We start from the raw sequence: 12,726 nt of genomic DNA, 5'->3' as shown, positions 1-12,726 counted from the left end.
CACTATCGAATTTAGCGCTACTCCTCTCGTTTGGGAGGAGTTCCGAAATCGATTTAAGGAGCCGTTTAACTCGATATTAATGACGACGTCGTGTGAACGGATACAGCGTTAAATCGGTATATCGGCCATTAAACCGATTTAAAGTCGCAGTGTAGACCTGGCCTAAGGCAGGCTCCCTGCCTGTTGTAGCTTCACATGGCTCCTAGAAGAGGCCACCAGGTCCCTGCAGCCCCGAGGCACATGGGCAGCCAGGGAGGCTCCACCCACTACCCTGTCCTGAGTGCTGGCTCCGCAGCTCCCGGTGGCCAGGAACCGCGACCAATGGGGGCTGTGGGAGCAGCGCCTGAGGGCAGGAGGGCAGCACGCAGAGCCTCCCTGGCCACCCATGTGCCTAGGGGCTGCAGGGACCTGGTAGGTGCTTCCTGGGAGCCACAGTAAGCACTGAACCCCAAATCCCTTGCCCCAGCCCAGTGAGAGTGAGTGAGGGTAGGGGAGAGTGAGTGACAGAGGGAAGGGAGATGGAGCAAGTGATGGTGGGGCCTCAGAGAAGGGGTGGAGCCTCAGGACAGGGGGTGGGGCAGGGGTGTTTGGTTTTGTGCCGTTAGAAAGTTGGCAACCCAAACCTACGCTGTAGGGTGTTTGGATTGACACCCAGCGGGATGTCTTGGGATGGGGTTACCAGAGCCCACCTGGAGAGGGTGCAGGAGATGGAGCCGAACGCTGGGAGTCCCAGCACATGCTGCTCTTGGGGGCAGATCTGTAATGCAGGCCTGGGTAGGGCTGCTGGCTCCTTTGGAGCCCCAGTGGCGGGGTCCTTCCAGGGAAGCCTGTTTAAGGAGGAGTTTGCCGCTATATTTGCCACTCTGGCACCCTGAAAGAGAACTGACTCTGGGGTGGGGACAGGGAGCTGCAGGGTTCATGTCTGTCTGCATGAGACATCCTCTTTGAAATTTAGGTTCTACCACTTTGGTCCCATCCACATTTCTACCTGATCCTGGGTGGGAGCAGGGGTCGCTTACCCACCCACCAGGCCAGGACAGTAGCCAGGTTTAGCACCACAGTTCGATCCAGTTTGTGTGGACCAGACTTGAGGGGGCTCTGCCCCTTACATCCCTGCTGGGGTCTATGTCTCCTGATCTCTGGGCCTCACGCACAATTGTATAAAGCTGGCCCCCATGTTAAGGAACTACCAGTGCTCACAGGGTGCACAGTGTCTAGTAGAGGGGGGCAGCACACTGAAGTCCTGTCTACAGGCCTGGCTGCGGGGGGGGGGAGAGGGCAAAGGGGGCAATTGCCCAGGGGTCCGGGCCATTTAAAAGGTTGATTGTCTGGAGCAGCCGCTGGTTCTCTGGACCAGCAGGTGCTGGGAGATGACAGCAGCATATTGGGCTGCCAAACCAGGAGGGAAGAGCCTTGTGTTGCCCCATATCAGACCTTCCAGCTGATTAAGCAGTGACTCAGGGTTGTGTCAGGGCTACAGAGACTACCCTGAACTAGAGATCCATTATTATGCTGTGTGTATTACAGCTCTCATCTGTTTCATGTTAAAGGGTGTTACCTTGACTAGGACAGACCCCAGTTTGCATTCATCTCATATGCACATGTGCTAGGATTTTCGGGGGGGAGGGGAGGGCAATTATTGGCCTGTGGAAGTTGGTGTCTATATCCTACAGTGATGACTACATTAGCTGTACCTACCCTCTGATATCACTGAGTCCAGCTGCTTATTAAGCCTCAAAAAGAGATTAGATCTTTATCTGAACAAGTGGCTTCATGCAGGTTAGGATAAAATTAGGAGCCCTGTCAACCCTCAAGCTTCAGGACATAAGCAAATGAGCCACTGTGATCAGGAAAAACAATGAGGAGTCCTTGAGGCACTTTAGGGGTCCTTATATATAAATATACAGCAGATGAAAAGGTGGGAATTGCCTCACCAAGTGGGGAGGCAGTGCTAATGAGGCCAATTCAATTAGGGTGAATGTGGCCGTAATAGTCTATTACGATATAACTAGCCAGGGTATTGTGGCCATAGTGAGTTTTCTGTGATGCAGCTTGGAAGGATTGCTGTGGAGACTAGCTAGACTCTCACTCTGCTGCAGTCTAACCTCTGTTGGATGCCTGGCTTCAGAGAAGGTGACTTAGAACTGTGAGATAAAATGAGCTGTAGTGTATTTCATGCTTTCCTGCATGTCCCTTGCTGTGGGATCTTTATACCCAGTTTGAAGACTAGTGCCTCACCTTTTGCCCAATGGACATTTTTTCTTTTTTCTTTTTTTTTGCTCCACTTTAGGATAAATGACTTGCTGGAAAGTGGTGAAATCTGTTCTCATACTCTGCCTGATCCCCATTCCCATATCTGTCTGGTACGTATCTACTGCTGGCCCTACTTACCCGCTGACTCATGCTCTAGGAATGCTCACAGGCAAACACTGCTAGTGGTGCATCACAAATCACTTGGAGGGAGATTAGGTGTTGTTACTATTCATACTTTGCATGGATTTCTGGCCCTGTTATAATGGCTGTTATGCACCATTCCAGAGGGGGCTGTGTGTCACCAGTGGTGAAGGGAGCCCTATATATTTAAATGGTTTGCAGCCTGTAAAACACTTGATGTGAATAATAATAATACTTATCCCTAATTTTAAAGCTGGATCCTACTGGACATTAGCCATTCATGATGTGCTTTCACATATGAACAGCAGTGAACTGTAGTCCAAAAATGTTCACAGAGGGGTATGTCAGTGTCCTCTGCATCAGCTGGTGAATTGGCTAGATAACCTAGCAGGCCTTCTCAGTCTCTGTGCATGATTTGGAGAAAACCTTTGAAAATCCTGTCAAGTGCTGGAAAATGTCTTTCTATCTTTTAATGATTTCTCCTGTTACTTGCAGGCTGATAGTCTGGAATGGGCCAGTCCACTACCTTCCATACTACCTTCCTTGCCCAGAAATCTTGTAAGTATCCAGTGAGATAGAGCTGAAATGATGACTTGCCTAAAGTCACACAGTGAGTCTTGGCAGAGCTGGGACTAGAACTGAGATCATCTAGTTCCTGGTCCTCTTCCCTGCCAACTGGATTATTTATTATCTATATTGCTGCAGTGCTTAGGAGTCCTAGTCTTGGAGCAGGACCCCATTGTGGTACGTGCTGTACAAACACAGAACAAAAAGATAGCCCCTGTCCTAAAGCGCTTAGGCCCAGATCCTTACCAGTAGTTAGGCTGCTCAGTACCGGTGATTCCATTCGGCGACCCTAGGCGATCGCCTAGGGTGCCAGGATTCAGGGGGTGGCTTTTTGCACACTCCCCATGGGGCGCGCGAGGACTTCGGGTTCTGCTCCTGTTGCGCCACTGAAGAAGGACCCTCCATCGACTTGCCGCGGAAAACAGCGGCAGGCAATTGAGCTACCACCAATGTTTCAGCAATGACTGCTGCCGTCGCCTGCGGCATTTCGGCGGAGGGTCCCCCTTTGACGGCGCGACGGGAGCAGAACCGGAAGCTCCTGCGTGCCTCGTGAGGTGTGCACAAAATGCTGCCCCCACCCCACCCCAATTCTGCCTAGGGCACCAGAAACCCTGGCGCTGCTACTGGGGCCACTTACTTCCATTGATTTCAATGCGAGTTAGGGGCCTTAATACCTTTGTGAAGCTGGGCCTTACATTTAAATAACCATAATGGCCTTCTGTCCTTAGTCAGTGGAGTTAGACAATATCATTCCCCACCCCATGTCACAATCTGTTGTTCTTGTTGGCGCTCCCATTACTTAGACATGGGGAACACAACATTCTGTACAGAGAATAAGAATCTAGACACTTCGGATTGCTTCTCAATATACCCAGCTTGAAACATTATGATGTATACGCCTCTGAAAGCCATTTTATACTGGGATCTGTTCCAGCTGATGGAATGGCTCCCTTCCCTCTTCGTCTTTAACAGGTCATGTGTTCATAGTTTAATAAAGGCACAGAGTGCTGCGTGCAATCACTCTGCTGCTCCCTTGCCTGTAGTTCCTCATCTCCCTCTCTCCCTCTGGTATTTGGTGTGGTTTTTTTTTTTGTTTGTTTTTTGTTTTTTTACACTCCATAACCATGTTATTTGGCTCTGTAAAGCAATTTGGGATACAGAGTGTATGAAATCAAGCAGTTCTGAATGGCTACAAAGAGCGCCAACCTGCTGTGTGAGCTCAGCATCTGCCCATGTTACCTTTAAACAAATCTAGTGCAGCTGGTGGTGAAAAGAAATCAAATGGAGGGCATCTTGGTTAAGCCTTCAGGTAATGAAATCCAAGCAGGCTGTGAATTTGTGGCTTAGTGATGTTGGAAATCACCCCAAGCTGCTTTTTAAATAGGTTTGATGCTGGCTGCAGCAATGCAAAGTGCTGACCACACTGCAACGAAAGCTGTGTTAGCCCAGGGTAGATGTGGTTAGGAAGTGATATGTCAGTTCTCAGAAATATAGGGGCAGGTTCTGTGCTGCCTCTCCTGAGGGGTCTAGAGCATACCACCTGTGCGGGAGAAGGCAGGGTAAAGATGGCTATAAGCTGCCCTCATATGCCCTCGTTCTGGACAGCTACAGGGGCCAGGATGCCCTGACATAAGTTAGAACGGCTCTGGGGTCTCTAAGCCTTCCCATGGCTGTCTGTAACCTGGAATCCCTGTACTGTTGGATGCTCTGGGCATGCCCCATGTCTACTTCCTATGACAGAGCCTGCAGTGGGGTAGGGGGTAGTGAAGGGCTGTCTGCATCGGCCTTCTGCTGCAGCTCCTCGACAGTCCGAGTAGGAGCTAGAATCAGCACTGATCAGAATTTATAGTTTTTCTGTTCCCTCCATTACAGGTTAGAATTTAGCTTTGATTTTGTGTAGCTGCCCAGTGCTGCTGGGATCTGTAAGAGAAGCTTGGCTTCTTCGTGGCCCTTAAGTTATCACCTGTAATGAAGAACTGGAACTTTGGTGTCACACAGTGTTGTTGGTGCAGAGAAGAAGCCGGTACTCGCTGTTCTGGTGCTGCAGGGCTAAGAGGAGGACAAATGTCCTTTGGTCAGCAGATGGGAGTGGAAACCTTAGCCCTGTTGAGTAGCACTTCTGCTAGCATTCCGAGGGGACTTCAGGGGGAACGCTTGTGTACGTGTGACTGCACGTGAGTCAGGCTCGGATTCCCTGACCCAACTCTCCTCCCTCTACATCACAAACCCTGTCTCTCCCCAGGTAAAAATTCCTCCAGTAGCAGGGGGTGCCCCAGCAGGTACAGAGCCAGTGACGTGCAGTGCACTCTGACAATCCCTTGCTAGCCTCTAGTCCATTAGCTTATTGCCCTGAGGCTCTAGCCTTCTCCTGATTTTTTTTTTTTTTTTTTTTTTTTTTTTTCCCCCCTCCAGAGAATCTAGGGGCTGTAAAGGATTCCCTGGGGTTGTGTAGTGAGATGCCATTTTAAAGAAATGGTTTCTCTAACTGCTCTTGAAGCTTTACTTAGAGAGGCAATGCACACAGCCCACTGCCAGGCAATGCAGCTTGTGAGGTAGGAGCAACCAGGGCCTGTGCTTTGAGGAGTATTTGGTGCAAGGACTGACCTGCCCCATTGTGTCAAGGAGAATGTACAGGCCTTTCCCTCTTTCCTTCTTCTCACGCAGCTCCATGAAACTACAATATGCAGAAGAGAAGCCCATCCAGCTTTTCCCTGAGTAAGCACCAATCTTTGTAACGTCTCCCCTTTGAAATGCTTTTCCTTTCCTCCAGGCCTAGTCCTCCCTTATTCAGTGGGTTTTTGTTCTCCTTTGCAGGCTATTTTATCCTCAGCCCAGATCACTGGATCAGAAGTAAGTTTCCTCCTGATTCTGCGACCACCATCCCACCCCCCAACAACTGATGCAAGTAGACTACTGTCTTCAATTTGGGATGCTCAGGGTCTCTCAGGATGATGGGTCAGGTTGTAGTACCCATAATCACACTGAACAGCACCTTACTCTGAGTAGGCTAATTGAAGTTAATGAGACTACTTGTGGAGCAAGATACTACTCCATATGAGTAATGGTAACAGAACACAGCCTCATGATGACAAATGGATGGCTGTCTCTCATCCCCAGGCTGATGCATTATCTTCCAAGTATTTTGGTGTTTGGTGTCTTTGGCCCCATTCTCTTATAATCCTCCCCCATTAGGTAGTGAGGAATGGCTAGTTAGGTGCTCAGATGCTACGGTGATGGGCAATGGTATAAAACTCCAAGAGGAAGTTTCAGTTCCCTTTGGGTACATCATTAGGATTTGGAAGGATCCTTGCAATGCATTTCCATAGTGATGACTTACCAGATTGAAAAGTACAGTCACTAATCTCCCCCTGGCTTCCCCTTTGCAGGAGTGGGTGCAAAGGGAGCAATGTGTCTGATGCCCCTAACAAGTTCCCTTCATTAGACACTATTTTAACACATTGTGTGTGTGTATCTCCATCTATGTTTGCATCCCAGTTGCTGTTTTGCTAGGACACATTGGGCCTAATTCTCCTCTCACTCATGCAGGTGTAAATTGAGAGTAACTGCAGTGAAGTCAACTGAGTGTTATTGGTGTAAGTGAGAGGAGAAACTAGCCTCTTGTGTTTGTATTTTATAGGAGCTTTTGGTGTGAAATGTTTCAGGGGGAAGGAGCTAATTAGTGGTTACACATGCTACCCTGGGTGTATAAATACCACGGAGTATGAGTCACCCAGAGAGATCCAGTGAAGCCCCTTGTAATGAAACAAAATCTGATACAAGGGATAAACTCCCAGGGTGGCCAAAAATAAGACTTCAGGTAAGAGAAGATCTTACTTAAATGAACGTTTGTTTTTCTATATACAAAACTGAATTCTGTTCTTTCGCCCCCATCGGTTCCTGAATTTTTGTCTCGCTATCATTAGACTTCCATAATATACAAGGAAGTTGCACTCAATGCTCAAACATTGTGTCCAATCAGACTGAATCTGCTGCAGGAGAGCTACAATATAATACAACATTGGCCACTAAGCTATTCCCCTGGTTCCTTGAACCCAGCTTACGTGGCCTCTGTGTCCTTAAGGGATCTAGGCTGGAAGGTGGTGTCAGGAAGACAGCTGCATACAGGTATAGTCCCAAAACATAGCCAAACAGGGCATTTGTTAAGTTTCAGCAACAAATAGCTGTGGGGCATAGTCTGGAGAAGATTCTGGCAGCCCAGGGCCAGGCAAGTGTTGTAAAACACATCTCTCATTAAACAGTCCAGAGCCCGTGCCAACAGCCCTTAGTATAGAAAGAAGAATAAAATGTACGTGAACTACTGTGGTCAGGAGTAACAGGCCTCTGTTAGATGTGCATGAGATCCTTATGCTGCCCAGATGGAAGAAGGTATGGATTTCACATAGCTCTGTTACATGTCTGAATGCTGAACGAGGTATAAAAACATTAGCTATGGTCCAACATATGAAAACTACATTTCCAGGCTGAAATAATACAGTGCCACGCCACAGATTGTCTTTTCATAACCATGGCAATGGGGCAGTTTTGTTTAATTTTAATAATTTTGCATATATTTTAAATCCATATGCAGCAACCTCTATCAGGCCTGCAATAAATATAAGGAGGGCACGTGTGGCCTCCCCCTGCGTGGCATTCAGTGGCCCTGTGCAGAAATCCCATGGACTTAAATGTGACCTATGTGAAGCATGGACTTTTGCTAGCCCCTCTGCACAGGACTGGATATCATCCTAGGAAAAGAAATTCAAAGCCTGATGTATCCTGCTCTGAGGCCTCATGCAATGAGATGATGGAAATAGCTGGAGAGACTCATACAGTTATGAATAAGGCTGCGTGTCTGTCACGGAAGTCATGGATTCCATGACTTTCCATGCCTTTTGCAGCAGCCAGCATGGCTGGCTTACGGGCTGCCCAAATACTCAGACAGCCCCTGGGCCAGCAGCAGTTTAGGTGTGGGAGAGGGCTCAAGGCTGGGGTGCAGGGTGGTGGTTACTTGGGGGGCAGGGAGGCTCCCCAGAAGTGGCTGGCATGACTCCACAACTCTTGACCTAGGCGAGAGGCCAAGGGGCTCTCCATGCTGTCCCTGCTTGCAGGCACCACCCTGGCAGTGTCCATTGGCTGTGGTTCCCGGCCAATAGGAGCTGCGGAACCGGAGCTCAGTGGGGGTAGTGTATGGAGTCCCGCTGGCCTTGCCTCCCCCTAGGAGCTGCAGGGACACAGAGCTGGGTAGGGAGCCTACCAGCCCCACCAAACCCCTCCCTGCCCAGTGCCAGCCAGGGTCCTGGGCCACATGCCACCGCCCAGTCCCCCTAGCACCAGCAGAGGTCCCAGGCCACTCCCCACAGGACCTGCAGTGCCCCCAGACTGCTTTTTCCCCACCCAGTACCAAGGGCCCTGTCCCAAGTTTTAGTTACAGGTAAATAGTACAAATCATGGCTAGGTCACGGGCTGTGAATTTTTGTTTACTGCCCGTGACCTGTCCGTGACTTTTACAAAAAATACCGATGACTAAAATGTAGCCTTAGTTATGAAGCCTCCAGGCTGTTGTGAGGGAAAATTCACAATGGGGGAGACTGGCACGTTTCATGTACAGTGGAACTGGAAGGGTTAACTATTGACTTCACACAAGCATTATCCAGCTGGGCTCAGACGAAAGTGGCCTGTTTCCTTTTGTTTACTGCCCTTCTCTTCTTCCTTCAGGCGCCGGGATGTGCTGACTCTCACGCCTTGGCTGGCCCCCATAGTTTGGGAAGGAACTTTCAACTCCGAACTCCTGGACAGTGCCTACAAGCCACTGAACCTCACCATAGGGGTGACAGCCTTTGCCGTTGGCAAGTAAGTGTTCCCCAGCAGTTCCAGTTTGTGAGGCAAAAGGCTCACCTCCTCCCAGCCAGCATTGGTCCTGCCATAGATTGGTACCCTGTGGCTGTGGAGCAGTGAGACCAAGAGGACGGCGAAGGTGGAATTAAAGTTGCTCTTCAGGGAAGAGAGAGCAGACTAACACGGGCTAGAGATCTGGGGTCAGGAACAGCCTTTTATGCATGCTCAAGTTTCCCCTTTGTAAAAGTAAGGGCCTTGTAGCCTGTTGGTAGCAGTGGCACTGGCTAGAGCCTGGACTGGGCTAGAAATGGGCATCATCATAGTAATACCTAGCTCTTATATCACACTTGTCATCAGTAGGTCACAAATGACTTTATGCCATTAGCCCCATTTTACAGATGGGTAAACTGGGACCTAGAGTGGGGAAATAACTTGCTCAAGGTCACCCAGCAAGCTGGTGACAGAGCCGGAAGTAGAACCCGGGTTTCCGGAGTCCTCATCCAGTGTTCTAACCCCTAGACTATGCTGCCTCCTGATAGCTCAAGTACGTTCAGTACGCTAAAGTTCTATTGCTGTCTATCAGCTCTTCTGTGTTAACACTGGTGTTAGTCCAGTGCCACACCTCCTCTGGAAAGAGACTAAGGCCAGGTCCACGCTACTGGCACAGCTATGTCAGGCCTGGCCTATATTTAAAAGTTAGGTTGGCAAGAATCTCACCTGAGCACCATAGCTATGCCAACCTAACCCATGGTGTAGATCTCGCTAGGTCTTACATCACCCTAGCTACAGCTGCTTGGGGAGCTGGATGATCTACACCCCTTTCATCACTATAGGAAGCATCTACACTATGGCGCCACAGTGGCACAGTTATGGAGCTGTTGTCATCCCACTAAAGTGCCCAAAGTGCAGCTTTGTGATCCCTGACTGATGACACTGTCCTGGCAGAAGCCCTGATGAAGATGCATCTCTGTGGGCAAAGCTGCACTTACACTAGTATAGCTTGTTTCACTCGTGTGTGTGTGTGTGTGTGTGTGTGTGTGTGTGTGTGTGTGTGTGTGTGTGTGTTACGATACCAGTACAAGCACAGCTTTGCCAGCATAGCTGCGTCCACACTAGAAGCACCTTGCCAGTGTAGCATATGGGTATTCCTATACTTGGTGAAGCCTTCTAGAGTAGACAAGGCCTTACAAGAAGGCTGATTTTATTACAGGGATAAGTATCCACTAGTGAGTAAGCTAAGACCACCAACCTCTCTTCGCTGGTATAATCTAACTTAGACTTAGGGTGACCAGCTGTCCTGATTTTTATCAGGACAGTCCCGATATTTGGGGCTTTTTCCTATATAGGCTCCTATTACCCCTTACCCTGTCCCGATTTTTCACACTTGCTGTCTGGTCACCCTAGATGGGGTTGGGGGTAATAGGAGCCTATATAAGAAAAAGACCCAAAAATTGTGACTCCCTATAACATTGGGACATCTGATCACCCTAACCCATCCCGATTTTTCACACTTGCTGTCTGGTCACCCTACTCAGACTTGATCATTTCTAAAGGCTGGTGTGCAATAATCTGCTTTGTCAGCCATCAACACCCCAATTTTAGAGACTCCCAGAAACATCAGATGCAATGTCATGCAGACTTTAAATTAAACGTGGTTTTGTGCTGAGTGTAAGTCAAATGACTCCCCAGTGACTTCCCCCATCTGCCAAACTGGAACCACATAGGTGATCATTAGATAGTCTGAGAAGAGACCCCTTCTGTGATGGAAAGACCTGCTGCATGCTCTGAGCCAGGAGCATGTGTCACCTCTGCCCCATATGATCATTGACACCCTCACAGATCAGATTGTTTATGTGCACAGTGCAATGGAGGTGCAATTGCAGTATGTGTAGACACACCCGAGCTAGCTTTAGTTGGGCTAGCTCGGGTGCTAATAGCAGTGAAGCTGTGGAGCACAGGCTGCAGTTGGCTTCTTGGCTGGCCAGCGCTTGCTGCAGCTTCACTGCCGTTGGGATCTGAACTAGCTAGATTAAAGCTTGCTCGTGTATGTCTACACATGCGGCAGTCACACGTCTGACTGCAGTGTAGACATACCGTAAATGACCACACGAGCTGTGAGGGCACAGAACAGCATAGTCAGCAATTTTGAAAGCCCATCCCAGGTTCTCTGTGAGAATAGCGAGAGCTGGGACATGTGGGATTTCTAGTTTACTTCAGATAGTTGACTGGTCAAGGCATATTCTTTCTTCTCTCTCTGCCCTCAGCTAAAGTAGTGCTATTCCAACCCATTGCGCCTGTAATGTGCCCTTCGCTATAGCAGTATCTAGGCAAAACTCTTCCTACCACATCATAGTGTATTAAAGACTCCCAGTAACCTGGGTCACGGCCCTTCTCCCCCATGGCGCTATGCATCAATGCTTTTGTGTCTGCACAGGTACACCACGTTTGTGGGCCGCTTTGTGGAATCGGCGGAGAAGCTCTTCATGAAGGGCTGTTGGGTGAACTACTACATCTTCACCAACAACCCCCAGGCTATCCCCAGAGTCCAGCTGCAGCCCGGCCGGAGCCTCAGCATCATCCCCATCAAAAAATACTCTCACTGGCAAGAGATTTCCATGCGCAGGATGGAGGTGATAAACAGGCACATCGCAGAGGTGAGCCACCGGGAGGTGAACTACCTTTTCTGCCTGGACATCGACATGGTGTTTCACAACCCATGGGGGGTGGAGACTCTGGGTGAGATGGTAGCGGCCATACACCCTGGGTACTACAACATCCCTCGCAGCCAGTTTCCTTATGAGAGGAGGAGCTCTTCCGCTGCCTTCATCCCTAACAGCCAGGGGGACTTCTACTACGCAGGGGCCGTCTTCGGCGGGCTTGTCAAGCAGGTGTACGAGTTCACCAGGGCCTGCCACATGACCATCCTGGCAGACAAAGCCAACGGGATCATGGCGGCCTGGCAGGAGGAGAGCCACCTCAACAGGCACTTCTTTTCCCACAAGCCCTCAAAGCTCCTCTCCCCAGAGTACGTGTGGGATGACACCAAGCCCCAGCCGCCTGAGGTGCGCCTGATACGCTTCTCCACAGTGAATAAGGACTACAAGGAGATACGGGACTGATGTGTCTAGCCCTCTCTTTTTTTACCATGGAATCAGGCCCTTGATCTGCTGCCAGTGCAGGATGTATCCTAGTCAGTGTTTTGGCTCCCCTCTGGGAAGGGCAGGTGGTTCAGCTTAGAGATGGTGTAAGGTACTTGTTGAGACTGGTGTGATTATGCCACAGTGATGGTGACTCCTTGATCTACTTGAAAGGATCTACTTGATTCCTCTTCCCTGTAAATCTGGGGGCTGTTGTTGCCTGGGTGGTGGCCTTTTGCCAAGCGATACCAAAGCTTAGAGTCCCCTGTGTGCTGGTTTAAAAGAAAAACACCCAAATTGTAGTTTGGTCTGAGACTGGACAATAAAATGACCATCAGCCCTGTCAAACCTCAGCCATGAATGGAAAGGTGCAGTTAACTTTCATGATGTTTTTCATGCTCCAGAAGTGTCTAATACCCTAAGCAAGGCTCAACTCGTAATTAGCCTGGGGAACTCATTGCCACAAGGCATTGTTGAGACCAAGAATTTAGCAGGTATCAAAAAAAGATTAATGTGCAATTTGGATAAGGAGATTATTCACAATTATAGTAAAAAACCCTCATAGTGCAGGGCATAAACCAACCTCCAATGATTGGGGTCCTGAGGAAGATTTCCCTGGGAGCAGGTTTTTCTTTAGCTGCCTCCAACAGGGTTTATTGCACCTTCCTCTGAAGCACCTGGTTCCAACCACTGTCAGAGACAGGATACTCAGATAGACAGAAAAATGAACTGATCCTCTCTGACATTTCCTGTGTTCCTCACATCCAGCCCAGTTTTGCAGACCCAAGAGATC

General features: G+C 49.2%; 1 protein-coding gene across 5 annotated transcripts in view; it reads left to right on the top strand.

The window, feature by feature from the left end:
* The window catches only part of GBGT1 (globoside alpha-1,3-N-acetylgalactosaminyltransferase 1 (FORS blood group)), a 28,114-nt gene extending 16,097 nt beyond the window's left edge, over positions 1–12,017 (top strand). For 3 of the 5 annotated variants that reach the window (XM_075060440.1, XM_032778997.2, XM_032779003.2), the window contains exons 2-7: positions 2,291–2,363; positions 2,890–2,952; positions 5,626–5,676; positions 5,776–5,811; positions 8,677–8,811; positions 11,231–12,017. In XM_075060440.1, coding sequence (XP_074916541.1) covers positions 2,296–2,363; positions 2,890–2,952; positions 5,626–5,676; positions 5,776–5,811; positions 8,677–8,811; positions 11,231–11,915 — 1,038 coding nt within the window. In that variant the 5' untranslated portion in view covers positions 2,291–2,295 and the 3' untranslated portion in view covers positions 11,916–12,017. Of the gene's footprint in view, positions 1–2,290; positions 2,364–2,889; positions 2,953–5,625; positions 5,677–5,775; positions 5,812–5,840; positions 5,917–8,676; positions 8,812–11,230 lie in introns of those variants that run through there. The other 2 variants (XM_032779012.2, XM_032779020.2) reach the window with 2 other exon arrangements.
* The last annotated feature ends 709 nt before the right edge of the window (positions 12,018–12,726 follow it).

Source organism: Chelonoidis abingdonii, chromosome 24 (genome assembly GCF_003597395.2).
Source record: "Chelonoidis abingdonii isolate Lonesome George chromosome 24, CheloAbing_2.0, whole genome shotgun sequence".
NCBI lineage: Eukaryota > Metazoa > Chordata > Testudines > Testudinidae > Chelonoidis > Chelonoidis abingdonii.
This window is presented reverse-complemented; position numbering and strand designations above follow the sequence as displayed.